The sequence below is a fragment of the Populus alba genome, chromosome 5 (genome assembly GCF_005239225.2).
Source record: "Populus alba chromosome 5, ASM523922v2, whole genome shotgun sequence".
In the NCBI taxonomy this organism is placed as follows: domain Eukaryota; kingdom Viridiplantae; phylum Streptophyta; class Magnoliopsida; order Malpighiales; family Salicaceae; genus Populus; species Populus alba.
The window spans coordinates 11,452,594-11,469,397 of record NC_133288.1 but is presented as its reverse complement, the minus strand read 5'-3'; the positions used below and the strand labels follow the sequence as shown (position 1 = coordinate 11,469,397).

The 16,804-nt window shown below is 30.3% G+C and overlaps 1 protein-coding gene across 4 annotated transcripts; it reads left to right on the top strand.

Moving 5' to 3' along the window:
* Nucleotides 1-2,296: 2,296 nt before the first annotated feature.
* On the top strand, nt 2,297-9,546 carry LOC118045767 (uncharacterized). Of its 4 annotated transcripts, none has more exons than XM_073409491.1 (12): nt 2,297-2,699; nt 2,793-2,894; nt 3,804-3,884; nt 4,609-4,718; nt 4,833-4,968; nt 5,131-5,229; nt 5,587-5,692; nt 5,905-6,203; nt 6,253-6,444; nt 6,561-6,758; nt 8,570-8,893; nt 9,034-9,546. In XM_073409491.1, the coding sequence occupies exons 1-12, from the start codon at nt 2,421-2,423 to the stop codon at nt 9,124-9,126; spliced, it is 2,019 nt and encodes a 672-aa protein (XP_073265592.1). In that variant the 5' UTR covers nt 2,297-2,420; the 3' UTR covers nt 9,127-9,546. The 4 variants fall into 4 exon arrangements, with proteins under 4 accessions (XP_073265592.1, XP_034910375.1, XP_034910374.1 ...); XM_035054484.2 differs by having other exon boundaries at nt 5,791-6,203; nt 6,268-6,444; XM_035054483.2 differs by having other exon boundaries at nt 5,791-6,203.
* Nucleotides 9,547-16,804: the final 7,258 nt, after the last annotated feature.

The window sequence follows — 16,804 nt, the reverse complement described above, 5'->3', positions numbered from 1 at the left end:
CTTATTAGATTTATTTATCTGCTTTATACTTCTTAAACAAGATATTAATAAACATTCTTTTTGTGCTTAATATATCAACATATAGTTATGAGGCTTTACTTGGATGAAAACACAATTTTGTTCTAATGTTTTTCTAAGGTTAACTTCCTTGAGTTGTGATTTATTATCTTTTTTTTTTTAATATATATATATATATACATATAACTTAAAACGCAATGCATCTTTAACCCATATAACAAGCTTTAGGCTAATGACTCTCGGATTAGTTGGTCTTAGGGCATTAGGTGTTGAGACACCCCTATGAGCTTAGTAACTTGGGTTGCAGATACTGATACGTAAATAGTGCAATGTTTGATTCCCTTAAACTTTTCTCCTCAACCCATATAACAAGCACTGGGTCAATAACTTCAAAGTTAGTTGACTTTAGGGTATTAGGTATTAAAACACGCCCCAGGCTTAATTACTTAAGTTATGGAGGCTATGAAACCAAATTTATCTATGTTTTTATTATCATCAATATTATATTTAATTTTTTTTTTACAAATTATATTTTTATCCCTTTCTCTTAATTGTTACCTTTAACAAAAGAACATAATTAATGTAATAATCTAATGTGCAACCCATAATCATATGTTAAAGTGGGTTTGTGAAAATGAAGGTTCAAAAATACTTGTTAAATGAGTATATAAGCAGAATCAAGTAATAACAATGCGAGAGTTTGTAAACCTGAATATTTCAAGAATGTTATGATAAACCTTGATAAGAATATTTATTAAGATGTATCTCAAGAGTCAATAAAATTCCTTCTTACTCTGCCATCCTAATATATATATATATTTTTTGATATTGAGACAACAACATATTGAATTGACTCGGATCAATCCTAGGTTAACATATAAAATCCACAACTTAGGTCATGAGACTATGATAATCTCATATAAAACAATTCAAAAAACATTTTGAATCTCAAATCTCAATCAACCCAATGTAAAAGGATAAAATTAAAAAACAAATAATTAAAAAAAAATAAAATAATGATATGAGTCAACTTAGATTAACCTACTAAATTTAGGTAATGAGATTAGAATAACCCAAAAGAAAGAAAATCAAAACAAGTTATGAAACCCAATTCTCAATCAATCCCATGCTGAATTGATGAAATCGACAAAAATCAATGACAAAAGGTAGAAAAAATAGATCCAAGTTAACTCATGAAACCTAAGACTTGGGCTATGAGACTGAGATAATCTCATAGAAAGTAAATCGAAATAAACTATGAAGCTTAATTCTCAATTAACTGAATGTTGAAGGATAAAATTAAAAAAAAATTAATTATAAAAAATAACAAAAAAAACTTAAGTCAACTAAATTAACATGTAGAAGTTGTGATCCAAATCATGAGACTAGAATAACCTTATAAAAAATAAAATAAAATAAAATATGAAACTCAATCTCTAATAAATCTAATTTTAAAATATAAAATAAAAAAACTAAATTTAATTTTTTTAAAAAGCATCATTATAATAAAACAGTACTTTGTGAGGAGGAACAATGATTTATATTATATTTTTTCTTCTTATAATTTGTATTATAATTACTCTTTAAAAATGTTTCTCTAAGTTATTTTTTCCAAATATATTTTTAATTTAAAGTTATTTTAATTTATTTTTGTTACATGAAAAATAATTTTGAAATTTTAACTCAAAGCTAAAGGTTAGTAAGTCATACCAAACATATTATAAGTTATCGTAACAATTATAAGACTCGACAAGTTAATTTAAGGACCCATCAATGTTGAGCTTGGTATTCTTTAAAAAAATCTAGTTTTTTTTTTTTAAATAACATCATCTTGGTTAATATTTTTTTAAAAAAAGTTTAAAACAATATTGTGTCAAGAGTTTTTTTAAAAATAAAATTTAAATTGATTTAAGTTAACCTATCAAATTTATAATTTAAACTCTAAATCAAGTGAACTTGTTATTCAATTCTTATAACTATAGTTATAATATATATGAACTTATATTTCAATTTCTTTTTTTTTTAATTTTTTTTTTTAATAAAATCATTTTAATTTTTTTAAAAAATTTAAAAATAATAATTTCAATCAACTTGAATCGACTCGTTTAGCACATAACTCAAATCTTTAGTCGGTCTGATTTTTTTAACCATGCTTCACGCCACCAACAGCAAGAAAGAAAATTTGACCGCTCCCGTCACTACATCAAAACAAAACTTACAACCTCACGTAATTACCAAACACGTGGCAGGTATATAACCCTCAATCCCCTCCCCAATTTTTCACCTTACTTCGCCGCCTTTCTTTCTCGTTCGTCAGTCGCATCCATAAGAAATTGTATATTTTCTCACTTTCTAGCCTTGAAAATAATTTTCCCTAGAAAATCAAAACCAAACAGCAAATAATGGACTCGACGCCAGTGAACTGGGAAGCTCTAGACAGACTCATACTAGATTTTGCAAAATCAGAGAATTTAATCGACGACTCCGCTTCAACATCAATAATATCCTCTCCATCCTCTTCTCCTCCAAGTTTCTCTTCCTCTTATCAATCACGATTCATTATTCGCCAGATCAGACGGTTCTTAGAGTCCGGTGACATTGACTCTTCTCTTCATCTTCTCCGCTCCCACGCTCCTTTTATTCTCGATGATCATCGCCTCCTGTTTCGCTTACAGAAACAGGTAGGTTCCGTATCTCATTTTTCCTTCTGATTATTTTCATTTTATTTTGTGTGAAATTGAAAGTTGTATTTTATTTTAATTTTGTGTGTTTAGAAATTTATGGAGTTATTAAGGAGAGGAACGGGCGAGGCGAGGGATTCTGCTATTGAATGCACAAGGACGGCTCTCGCTCCATGTGCACTTGATGCGTATCCGGTTTGTTTCTTTTAGCTTAATTTTATGACAAAAAATTAAATTTTGTTAACTTTGGTCATGAATCGGTTAAATAGGTATTCGAAGTGTAGGAGATGGTTTTTGGATTTCAATTTTTAGGTTACATTTTAAATGCAAGAAATTAACGTAACTTTTGGAGGTAATATCCTATAATTTAGTTGAAATACTGGAGGAGTGGAAGAAACTAGTTAGTTATGCTTTTTGTGTATTACTGGATAGGTCAGTCGTGGAATGCCTGTTGCAGTGCTTCTGTTGAATGAATATAACCTAGCACTTGATAAGTTCCTGAACTGTGAATTAAAACCATATTTGATTAGAGTGGGATTGGTGGAGAGGATGATAATTTGGAAAGTTTGAGCTTTTGAGGGAGTTTCAGCAACAGATAAATTGGTACTTGGAAGAAGAGAGTTCTTTTTTTTCTTTTTTTCTTGATGGGTTAGCAAGAGCTTTTAAGTTTCTAGATGGCTTGCTTAATTGTAACTGCAATTGTTCTGACAGTATTGTGATAAATGATTCTAAAATTTGCTCATGTTAATAGAATAGTGTCATTCAATGTCATATTTAGTTTAAGCTTATAAATGATGTGTAAACGGACCAATAAATTTTTGGTTAAGACTGAAGTGTAAATATTTTCTTAATTTTATTATTGAGTGAAGAGTTGTATTTCTGTGCTGATTTGGCTGCAAGAAATTGTGACTTCATGGATATCTTATCAGAACTATACTTGAAAAATTCAATTTTGTGCTGTGTTTCTTTATGGTAAAGCTTCTGAGAATTTGATTACTGCTTGTAATAACCAAAAAAAGAAACAGACAATCATGTGTGGATGCCATGTTTTTTCTTCTTCTTTTTTTTTTGGAGATCTGACAGAAATCCGTGTATGTGTTTAAGGAAGCATATGAGGAATTTAAGCATGTTCTCCTTGCCTTTATATACGACAAAGATGATCAAAATTCTCCTGTGGCAAATGAGGTGAGCTTTATTTGATGTTAGCTGACAACCCTTTTCCTTTTTCCCATGAGATTTCATTTGCGTCAATGGACATTCTTTAGAAAATAAAGAATAAAGCCTGCTTCCTCTTATTTCTAGGATTTCAAGCTCTGAACACAAGCAAACTTATTTTCTGTTTCAATACGTGTTTCCTGTATATGAATGTGACAAAGGTGATGATAGCTTGCTCAATCTGGTCTATTAATAACCTTGGATTTTGTTGCCATTCAATATTTATTAACTCCCATGATAGTTAATTTGGAATTTGGATTTGCATGCAAATTTCTCTTTGGTAACTCTGATGCATTTATTTGTCACTGATGTAGAATTATGAAATTTGGAATGCTTAAATTTATATTAACGACATGGAACAATATCTTGAAGGTGTTGGGCTTTTAAGCATATGTTGGAGATTTTCTTGGTTTATTTTTCCTTGGGTTTTGATGGAAATTAAGTGGGACTGGTGTCTGGTGGACTAAAAGATGTATGGAATAGTTTGATATGGCTAATGGAATTTTATGCTGATAACTTAAACAAATAATTTATGTTCTATTGTCATTTTACCTGCAAGATTATATTTCACTTATGATGTAATCAGGTTCATTTCCATTTATGATATTTCCCTCCGAATATCCATAGTAAACCAAAACTTCCTGCGAAGAGTACTTTTTTAGTTGTGTGATTCAGCATACAATATTTGTTGCAGTGGTCTGAAAGAAGGAGGTTTGAAATTGCTGGATTAATGTCCTCAGTCTTAAGAGCTCATTTACAGGCATATGATCCAGTCTTTTCTATGACATTAAGATATTTAATAAGGTTGGTATTGATGCTTACTTTCAATTTATACTTCATTTGTTAAGTGCTTGTCAGCCTGCTATTGCTTGCGCTAGCTGGATTGTAATTTTTCTTCACTTCTTCTATGTGGTGCAGCATACACAAGGGGTTTTGCATTCGTCAAGGTATTTCATCACCCATTTCGGATCTTACTGAAAGGTTGCTCCTTGAGGAGCGCGATCCTCCTGCTGTTCCACAAGAGAGTTTTTATGAAGCACCTCCATTTGATGAGGTGAGGTTTCTAATATTCAATTCAATTGACCTTAGCTGATGCTGTGTCCCAGTGGCAAACTCTTTTTCTCTTGCAGGATCATCAGGCTTCTGAACAATTCTGATAATGTTTATTTCATAATATACAGGCGATTTACATTACATGTTTTATGTTGAAATACAGGTGGACATACAAGCACTTGCACATGCCGTGGAGCTTACAAGACAAGGGGCAATTGACAGCTTGAGATTTGCTAAGGGAGACCTGTTTCAGGCATTCCAGGTACACATATTTTCTAATGTGTTCCATCCTTAATGTGATATCATCTTCTACCTGTGCAAGTCAAGTTCATTTGGATGAATTAAATTATCCACTGCATTGGCTGTGTGTCTTAGCCTTGGTTGACACTAAGTGATTGTAATGTGCCCATAATAGTGTAATGCTTCCACATCTGTACTTTTTTTCAGTGATAAACTTATGTTGTGTTTAAGCAATATGCAGAGTGTTTGGAAGTCCACTTGATACCAAGCATTGTATATGAATGTGCGCGCGCTATTGAGATCCTAGTTATTTTCTGCTAATTGAGCAGCTTGACTGTATGAGCTTATCACTCACTATTCTTGAAAATTTCTGTCACAGAATGAGCTATGTCGGATGAAGGTGGATGTTTCAATGCTTGATGAGCTTGTTCGTGAGTATTGTGTCTACAGGGGTATTGTCGATTCTGGTCTTGCATTGCCTTCTGGTGATTCTCAAACTTCTATATCTGTTTTAGATTTCATTCATCTCACCTTCACTCTCTCCCTCCCTCTAACACATACACACACGTTATGATTGCTTTAGTACCAGGATTAAAAACCCTCACCGAGCCTTTAAAAGTTGGTCAATCAGAGCCTGGCTATTGTTCCTCAAGAAACTACTCTTTTGAGGTCGACAATACTAACAGTAAACATTCAGATGGTGAAACTTCCGTAAGCAATGCTCATATGAATGGCTCTCCTGAGGATAGTGTGGATGTGAATAGCATACAAGGAACTGATGTTGAGTTAAGATATGCGTGTGAATCAACAAACTATTCTGAAGATTGCAGCACCAGCGGATCACATCAAGCAGGAATTTCCAAAGTTCTCCAAAGAAACAGAAATTATACAACTGGAGAAAGGAGCAAACGCAAGCGATGGAGGGGGAGGCAAGATGACGAAGACTATAAGCAAGATGTTAATGCCACCAGTACAGATTTATCCAGGGAACAACAGGTAGCTACTTGGTAATTTTTTTTCTAGTGATTTATGTGGTTTACAATAGAACATTTTTCTACAGGGCTTGGAAAAGCATCCTTCAGCAGACATAAAGAGCAGAGATGATAAATATGAGATTGTACTTGGGATGAAGGAACTGGCAGGTAGAGGAATGGCAGCAGAGGTTGTGGAAGAAGTTACTGCTTTGGATCCAAACTTTTTTCTGCAAAATCATATCTTGCTCTTCCAGTTGAAACAAGTAAATATGGTTCCTTTGTCAATTCTTACTTTCATCAAGTACATGTTAAGAGTATTGTTTTTGTTTTTCTTGAGCTTTATACAGGATGCTGTTTCTGAATATTCCGGTGGTTTCAGGTTGAATTCCTTAAACTGGTTAGCTCTGGTGATCATTCAAGTGCTCTAAGGGTCGCAAGCTCACACTTAGGGCCCATAGCATCAAGAGATCCTTCTTTGCTGAAGCCCTTGAAGGAGACTTTGCTGGCATTGCTCTGGCCTAATGAAGATGCCCTTGGAAAAGGCTTGCCTTTACATGCACTTTCAACTTCTCTTCAGGTATCGTGACTTGGTCTTGGTGATTAAACTTGAAATGCTTCTTGATAGTTTTGTTCCATCATTTTGATTCTTCCAGAATGGTGTTGCTCATTTACATAGAAAATTGGTTATGATCATCTTTCACTGTTTCGCAACTGGAAACTTTGTTGACCATTGTGTATTGGTCATAATTCGTTGGAATTAACATGTCTAAAGTACTGTCTAAATGGGACCATATAACATGTCTCAGTAGGGTGACATCTTGTTTTTGTCTCTCATTATAACAAGATCACCTGGAGGTGTTTGATGTGATAGATGATGTAGGTTGTGCCATTGTCAATGAGAATTGAACCGTGAGTATTTCGACCAATTTTGTGAGATGGGTTTAAATGAGCAAAAAGGAACACTTAAATTGATTTTTCATGGAATGATGAGGTTTTGCAACTTTTTTATGTTTAAATGAGGAAAAAAGGAACAATTGAATAGCTTCTTCATGGAATGATGAAGTTTTGCAACATTTTAATGTGTTTGTTTACTCAATGAGGCATAAATGAGGAAAAAGGAACATTTGAGTAGTTTTTTTTTTTTTTTTTTAATTTATTACTTTTTTATGGAATGGAAGTATATGAGTTAAAGAGTACCTGGAGTGAGATTTCAGCCACGGTAAGTATTATGTACTTTATATGTCATGTCGGCTTTACCTGTTCTTGCATCTTTAGTGGTACATGTTAAAGTTGAGTAATGCTAAATGCAATTGAATATACATCACGAAATTAATCAATCAAGAGCCAATCCAATTTCCATGTCACATCCATCTTTTACTTGAAAACAAAAACAGTCAACTTTTCCCATCTCCGTCATCTCCCTTGCTTTGTTCCATAATGTTTCATGTAGTTAGGGGCTTTTTTTTATCAGAAAAGAAACAAGAAGAATTTTAGCTGCATCGATATGGTGTCCTTGGGTCAGTGACTGATTGATTACCTTGCTTGTGTTACTCTTTCTCCATGTTTTGGATTTTCCAGTTCCATCCCCTCTTTCTTGTTTTGGAATGCATTTCTTGGCAGTGTGTTGCATTATCAGATTACTGTCTGCATGTCTAGCAGGCTATGCTCTCTAGCAACTGGGGTACTTTACCTCATATCATTGATTCAATTTGGTTGGCTTGTTGAGTAAACAAGAAGAATAAAGATGGTTTAATTTGATGGACGCTTCACTTATTCTACAACTGCCATTTTGTCTTCTATTTTCCATGGATGGCTTTAAGTTGATAAAAAAAAAGTTGGCCTTTTTTTTTTTTTTTTTTTAAATAACTTCATGTAAAGATAGTATGGTCTGGCAATTCGAGTGTGTCATTAAGTTTCCTGAAGCATTCGTGGTGTATTTTTCATAGTAAGTAGCATTAATCTAAAGTTATAGGATTTGAATAGTGACAAGGCTTTGAGGAAGAACTGGGCTGATCAATTTCCATAGCAAGGGTGTTTGATAAAGTTACAGATGTTTTCCTTCTGTGTACCCCCATCAACCGATTGGGATTTGCTATTTTCACTTGATATTTTGGTCAGTGCGCTAGAACATTGATATTGAATGCGAGTAAATCTTGAAGTTTGTTTTCTACTGGTGCTAACAGTTTTTGTTAGAAAACATGCTGAAGAGAAACTTCAGTTTTTTCTTAAAAAAATTCCAACTTGTTTTGAAGTGGTGGTCATATTGCTACCATTTCCTCGGTTGCTTTGATGTTGGGTTACTGATACAAACAAGCATTCTGAGCTTTATTTGACCGAGGATTATTTTGTATACACGTTAATGACCGTGCATTTTTATATTTGTGATAGTTTGCAATAGGTCGGAAGCTTGGTGTTGAAGAACCACAGCTTATGAAGCTGATGAGAGCAACCCTCCATACTCACAATGAGTGGTTTAAACTTCAAATGTGCAAAGATCGGTTTGATAGTCTTCTAAGGATTGATTCTTTGAAAGATGTTAACACTCCCTTGATTTCTGCTTGTTCCATGTCGAAGTCAAATGCTGACAGCTGCACCCATGGATCCTCCCAAGTTACAATATCTTCCAGCACTAGGGTTTCAGAAGATGGCAGCAGCGCAACTCAAGAGTCATCTAGAGATGTTTGTGATGAAAATGCAATACTAAAAGTTATGGTAAGTTGTGCGTTTCTATTGCTGCCCTGCAAAATAAGATACAGCCTTTTCACCTGTTTTCAATTGGGGTACTGCTAGTAGCCTTCTAGGACATATATTGGTTGTATAATCTCTGGTTTCTATGTTTGGGGTTGTTGCAGGAATTTCTTGCGCTGCCAAGGGCTGATGCTATCCATCTTCTTGCACAGTACAATGGAAATGCGGAGACTGTCATTCAGCAAATATTCGCTTAGTTTGGGATTGAAAACTGTATTGATAACTGATAAATTCGTTTTTTTGATTTAGAAACCTTTTTTTATTATTATTATTATTATTCATTTTGTGACATAGAAGTTGATATTCAATCACTTGCACAAGGAAGGCCATAATAACCATCCACCGAACAGCGGTCTGCTCTCTTGGTTTCTGTATACTTCGGTCGTGATTTTCTTGTCAGAAAGCAAAGCTTGAAAGATTATTATATCACCCCTGGTTTGAGTGTGTGGTGGAGATGGGCCAGTGTTTGCCCTCGGCACTGGCTCTTTTTATGTGATTAACATGTTTTGCTTCACGCAGCTTGCAAATCCTTGCTTCTTGCTCTGCTGGTGCCAAGAGTCCAAACAATATTCTAATATTTATATATCTATGAGATTGTCTTTTTATTATATTTAAAATTATGTCTTGTCACATAACTTGCATGTATATATAATACAAGAAGTAATTTTTTGTCCTTCAAGTTAGAACTGTTGTTTCAACAACCATTGCATTTTGCAAGTGAACACTTAATTCTTTCCGACCACATCTACTGATTGTTTTTTATATAAAAAAAAGAAAAAGGAAAAGGGAATTCACTGTACGCCATATTTATATGATTTGTGTAAACATATATGATTATACATATAATATAAACCATATTATAAATATAATATACTAATATTATACATAGATATAATTATAAGAGAAAATTGTACTAAAATTCATAAAATACTTTTTTTATATTTATAAAACATCAAAATAACTTTTATTACCAAATTGCATAGATGGGTCAACGTGCAATGATAAAAGAGTTAGAAAAATGTTTTTTTTTTGTTTTGGGATATATTTTCTTTTTAGGTCTTTTATAGAGACAGAACTAATGCATGAATCTGGACAATTCAACAGATTTTCCAAGTTATCTTTAGTTGCTACATCAACCGAAGATACACCCCAGCAACTTGTCATCATTCTGATTTTGAAAATAAATTAGGTTGATTTTTCTAACCTATCAAGAAAAGAGGGCATTGATCTCTTGGGCAGCATATTCTTCTTTTGCATTGACCACAAAATCATCTGTGGATTTGTTAATAAAGTATTGTGTCTTGGTCACCCAAGAAACGAAGCTATATGCATATAGACTCTTACAAGCAAAAGGTTTTTTTCTCTTCAAAATAACGAAGGTGCAAAGAAGATTTCCAGAAGGTTTTTTTTATTATTATTTTATAATATTTCTGTATCTTCCCCTAATTTATCGTCCCAAGACTTCACAACTCAGCTAGGCTCGGTTGGCACCTCGTTATGCACACAATCTTTAACACTTGGATCACTGCTCCCTGGCAATTTCATGAAGCAGATGTGGTGTTAGGTCAAATAACACATTGACTGCTCCCTTCTCAATCTTAAACCCATACTTTAATTTAATTATGCTGTAATGACTGCTAAAAATTTAAAATGACATCTCTTTCCCAAATGTTCAAATGTGGGGGGCAATAACCAACGGAAAAGAATCTCCAGCAACGATACATAATGATTCCTCTCCCCCAACGATAATAAAAATGAAGAATTTGACTATAATATTATTAGTTATTTCTTTATTATAATAATAATTGAAACATGGGCGCCACTGCCACCAAATTGTTCAGCGTGGGGTTCACGTTCTAGAGAAGGATAATCAATGTTTCATGATCTTATGTTTTTTTCTATTCCCATTCTCTGGAACAAAACAAGAAGACTTCAACTTGAAGACAACGGTACTCAAGGTAAATTACGTTGCCATACAACTACGCCATACTTGTCACTCCATGTGCTGTAATAAAATACAATGAATAACAGAAATAAGTAAAATAAAACTCTAGGTGTGCACATAGAGGTAAGTTCAATTTTATACGTTCAAATACAAGTTCATTATTCTTTTTTTATTGATTACTATTTTATATTAAAATTTATTATATAAGCATTAAACAAAAGTTTTATATTCAATGTCGAATATAAAATCTTATATATATATATATATTATATGTTTACAAGAATTAAATTGTGTTTTTTTAATGTAAAATAAAATTATTTTAAAATAATCTTTGTTATTTACAACACCATGTTCATTTTAAACGCTTTAATTTAAAGTATTCAGTACAAAAGCTTAGCCATTTGTTGCAAGAAAAAAAAGGGTCCTTTTCTAGAAAAGCAAGCATATAATTCATTGCCAATGATGATGTTGATGGTCATACTCATCCCATGCGTAGCAAGGATGCCAACTTCTCGTTTTTTATATTGCTTTTCACAATTTCTTTTTCTTAATGCTTTTCGCAATTTATAAATTAAGGTTCATAAAGTCAACAAAGAAAGCATTAGGCTCTTATATGTTTAGTTACTTTTTGCTGGTGATCTTACTCGTGATGTTGTTTTTCTAACTGAATTTGCCGTTAATTCCCTGCCTTCAAGAGATCAATTGTCCATACCATAAGCAAAGTTTGTTCTCCCAGCTCCTTTCTATCGTTTTCATTTCTGCTTTTTTCTTTTAAATTTGTATATGTTTATCTTATTTTGTTTTTAATTTTTATCAAATAAATAGATATAATGAGATTCAAACTCATGACTACTAGATCATTAAAACTTTGATATTATATTAAAAAATTCATTTCAACCCAATAACTCAAGTTATTAAATAAAATTTTAATATATAATTTTAATTATTCTTGGATGGAAATTAAGCTCTGTATTATTCCTATCTTAACTTTTGAAAGTTCTGTAGCTTATAGACTCTTAGCTAACTTTTTTAGACTGATGATCACATATATATTTATTGTTTATACACACACACAGAGTTGATCCTATTTCTCTAAAGTTAACTACTACTCTATTATCATAAATTTCGACTATAAGATGGAAAAGCCGCCTCTACTCTTCTACGGCTACTAGTATAGTTGGGGGCCTCGGGGCCGCCCATCACCGGCTTCGAGAGTCATCAGTAGGAACTCCTGTTTTGAGGGACGTTCAAGTCCCAACTACCGATGACAATTAGGATTTAGGAGTAACTACTCTATCATGTGCTAAATTTGTTGCCCTATTTCAATGGTAGTAAATGACTGAGAATCAAAAACTATATATATATATATATATATATATATATATATATATATATATATATATATATATATTCTATAAACATTTTTGAATGCTTATACAAGGTAATTTTTTTTTTAAAATTAGTATGTTTTTAATATTTTCAAATCATTTTAATATATATTATATAAACATTTTTGAATACTTATATAAGGACTTGAGTTATTATGTGGACGCCGTTTGGTAATGCAGTAAAAAAATATTTTTTAAAAATTTTAAATTTTTTTTTTTGCTTTGAATTAGTATGTTTTTGATATTTTTAAATCATTTTCATGTGTTGATCTCAAAAATAATTTTTTTAAAATAAAAAATATTATTAACATATTTTTTTTGAATGAAAAACATTTTAAAAAACAACAACAACTAAACTTCTAAACATGCTCAGGTTACAAGAAGATTATCCCTTTTCAAACCAGTTAGAGATGGAACTCCTAGCTGATATAGATTTTCCTATAAGCATGATCAGCAGATGAACACGTCTAAAATCCCCCATTGAAAGGGAAAACTTTGGACACGAAGCTTGTCTCGAAGCTCTTCCGAATCATTGTCTGGACTCATTGATCCTTTGTAGATATTTAAGCAAATCGTAGGAGATCTTTGTTTTGCGTTTGGTTAGTGTCTTAATACAAAAGAATAGAAACGTGTTTGGTTTAAAGAATATCGATGGAGACATAAAAATAAATATTTATTTTTAATAATTTTAAAGTAAATTTATATCATTTCAAAATTAAAAAAAAATATGTGTGTCTTTCTTGTCCCAACTATCTTTACATTTTTAAACTTGTTTAATATCTCAAGTTTAGTAAAACAATAAAATTACTAAGGAAAATATTTAATTCCCTAACTAATGCTCCTGCACCGATCACTATGAATATCTAACGAGGAAGAGAAAACAAAGGGTTTGTTTAGCCTTCTTGAAAGTAGAAACAACAATTATGCTTTAATTTTCAGTGTTGGGAAAAATCATGTATACTATTAAAAAATTATCAAACACAAATAAAAATAATGATGGAAACAATATTATTAATAAATTATAGTGATATTTACCGATACAATACTACTATCTCACTATTTCCCTTGATATTCACCGATTAAATTTTTTTGTTAATAACTACCGAGGAAATTGCAGTTGAAAAAAAAAAATGACATATCATTATCACATATGAAATATTGAGAAAATTTATGCTTATTGCTCCTTTGTTAATATTTAAATTATAACCTTACAAACGACCCCTTCCTTTTCCCTTCTTCTTCAAAAACAAAAATAATACCTTCTTATTTTATCACAAATCAAGCTCTCATGATCATTACAAATTTGGCCACCCTAACACTAAGTCTTTTAATATCCTTGTTCTGGCTAATTTTTTTTTTTTTTGAAGATTAGCCACATCAAGTAACCAAAAACTACCTTTTTTTATTTTTTTATTATTATTGTAATCTATTTTTAAAATATTAATTTTTTTGGCATTTTATGTAGTATATGTAGTTTGTTAGTGTGTATACTTGTTTTATAGCCTTTTCTTTTAGAAATTTGTTGTATAAATATATGATTTATACATGTCAGGGTTTGTTTTAAATTTTTAAAAATTATATTTGTTTTTCATTTGATGAAATTGAGTTCGATTTTTGTAGCTCAGGTGTTTTATAATAAAATAAATAATGACTTATTTAATGGGATGTATTTCATATTTATCAATTTTATTGTTAAGTTGAAAATTTCTATAAATTTAGAGGAATTTAAATTTTTAGAAAAAATTGATAATGATTTAAATGTACAATCAAAATAGATTTAATAAGTTATGAGTTAAACCAATGACAACTAATTAGTTTAGTACATCTGATTTGTTTCGTTCACATTATTAATTAATACATGCTGTTATCAATATTCTATATAGGTTTTATTGAATGTGTCGAGTTTCATCCAAAGGGTTGAACATAATAGATTATTGTAATGAAGTTGAGAATTTTATTAATTATATACTATCTAATCCATTAAATATTAGTGGAGGGGGTATTAAATATGCATGTAAGAGGTGTAAAAATAAAAAATTTATCGATTCTATATATTGTCATGGTGAATCTTCTACAAAAAGAGTTTATGGAAAAAATATTTAAGTTGATTTGCACATGGAGAACTATATATTCCTTACAAGACCATGGTAGAAAGGATGATTATGTCAACTTTTAGTTCCAAAAATGTGAATGAAGTTATAGATGATAATAATAATTATTAATATATGAGTATGGTTATGGATGTAATTAAAATGAATCAAGGTAATGCAAGTAAATCTTCAATTATAAATAAAAAAAACAAACGCAAACGTAACTGGATTTTTTGATCTTTTGAAAGATTTTAATAAATCATTATGAGATGAATGCACAAATTATAGTAAATTATTGACATTTGCACAACTATTCATTATCAAGTTAGATCATAGGCTTAACGAGGTCGATTATAATAGAAATATCATTAAATAGGTGAGAAGCATTTACTTGAAGGGCAAATCATAGTAATTATTGGTATTTACATAGGTATTCATTATCAAGTTAGATCATAGGCTTAGCAAGGTCGGTTATGATAGAATCATTAAATAGGTGAGAATGAATGAAATAGAAAAAAAAAATTATGAAATATATAGAACAATTATATTATATACACAAACTCTATTTGAAAAAATAAATAATACTTCGATAAGGAATATCCATATGAATTCTCGGAAATTCAATGGATAAGCTATAAACGCTTAAGTTTTTTTTTTGGTTAAATAATACATATAGTAGAAATGTAGTAAAACTCTATTTCTTTTAATTAAAGATGTAATACATCAAATTCATTTTTTATATTTATTTTTTCACTAATTAAAGTGAGTTGGTACGATGCAATTTGCATGAGGGTATGCTTGGTGGAGAATCCGAAACTAAATCTAACTCTTTAATGTCCTTGAAAGCAAGATATTCTGCAGGTGCATTTCCATACTTGTTAGTTCTTTGGCTTAACAATTTCAAAATAATTATCATAATTGATCAGTGTAAATTAATGTGCCGAATTCTTTATTTTCATAAATTGTAATAATAATTTTGACATTTTAATATTAAGAAAAAAATAATATCACACCACCCTTTGGAACTCAAAGATCTGTTCTGAGTTCTATGTTATCAAGCAACAAGGCACGGTGATTGAAAGAAAGCATAAAATAAACAATGGTAAGCAAATAATTTTAGAGGATGGAAATATTAAGTTTCAAACCTACAAATTTTATTTTTTGAAAACTATATTAATGCTTGATCATTGCTTAAGCAATAGTCCACTAAAATTTTGGTAGCATCTAGCAGTCCGTTTCAAATTAATAATCCTACCTCACTTAAATAAATTAAGGTAATATTTAAAATTGTGGTAATAGTTATTTTTGTAAGTATTTTTTATTTAAAAATATATTAAAATAATATTTTTTTTTATTTTTGATATTAACACATCATAAATATTTAAAAATATAAAAATATAATAATAAAAATAATTTTTAATGTTTTAAAAAACATTTTACGCAAAAACAAGTAAACTCATGGAACTAGGATGACTTGTTAGATAAAAAAGGAATTGAAATTGTGAGCGAGTGTACTGCATTACAGTAATTAATTAGCCATTTAACCTGATTCCTTGCTGGTTATAATTTGTTTTAAAAAAAAAAAATACCGGGTATGCAAGGTGTTTTTTTTTATATAAAAAAATTTAAAATGTAAATTAAAAAGTTTATACAAGAAACATTAAGATATTCCATAATATAAAATGAAACATGCATTCAATTATGTTTACTGAACTTATTTATTTAAATAAATAAAAAATAAATTTCCATACCCTAAAAAACTTACGACTTAAAAAGATAAACCTAAATGAAATTGACTGAATAAACAAACACCATAAAAAAAATATTATGCAAGGAAAAACACATTAATAATATAATTTAAAAATCAATATTTTCTATTTTAAAAAAATAAACTACAGTTGTATAAAAAAAATTAAAGATGAATTAAACAATACCTTGAAAAATAAAATAGAAACAAAATGACTAAAAAAACTTGTATTAAAAAAAGACATGAAAAAATTATTACGTAAATCATGAGACCGAGATAACCTTATGAAAAAAACTTGAAAATAATCATAAAACCAATATTAAAAAAAAAAACTAATGCAAAACAATAAGATCATTTGAAGCCGAATTCCCAATGAATTAAATATCGAAAGATAAAATTAAAAAAAAACTTAATTACACAAAAGGATAGAAAAAAATGAGGGTGAGGAAAAAAAATATTAATTAGAGGAATAAACATTTTCAATTGAAGGGTTTAATTGAATTGAAGAATATATTTAATAAAATAAAAAAAAATCAAAAGAAAGAGGGTCAAAAAAAAAATAAAACACATAAAATTTGAATAAATGATGAAATTAAAAGAATTTTTTTATAACAAAAGTGGCAAGGATAAAATTAGAAATTAAATAAAAAACAAGGGCCAAAATGCAAAACCAAACATATGAGAAATTATAATTGAAGGACTGAA

Coding starts and splice junctions, on each gene's coding strand:
- LOC118045767 (XM_035054483.2), top strand. CDS start 2,421: ATGGACTCGACGCCAGTGAACTGGGAAGCTCTAGACAGACTCATACTA. Junction 5,230..5,586: donor ACCTGTTTCAGGCATTCCAG/GTACACATATTT, acceptor TTTCTGTCACAG/AATGAGCTATGTCGGATGAA. Junction 6,759..8,569: donor CACTTTCAACTTCTCTTCAG/GTATCGTGACTT, acceptor TATTTGTGATAG/TTTGCAATAGGTCGGAAGCT.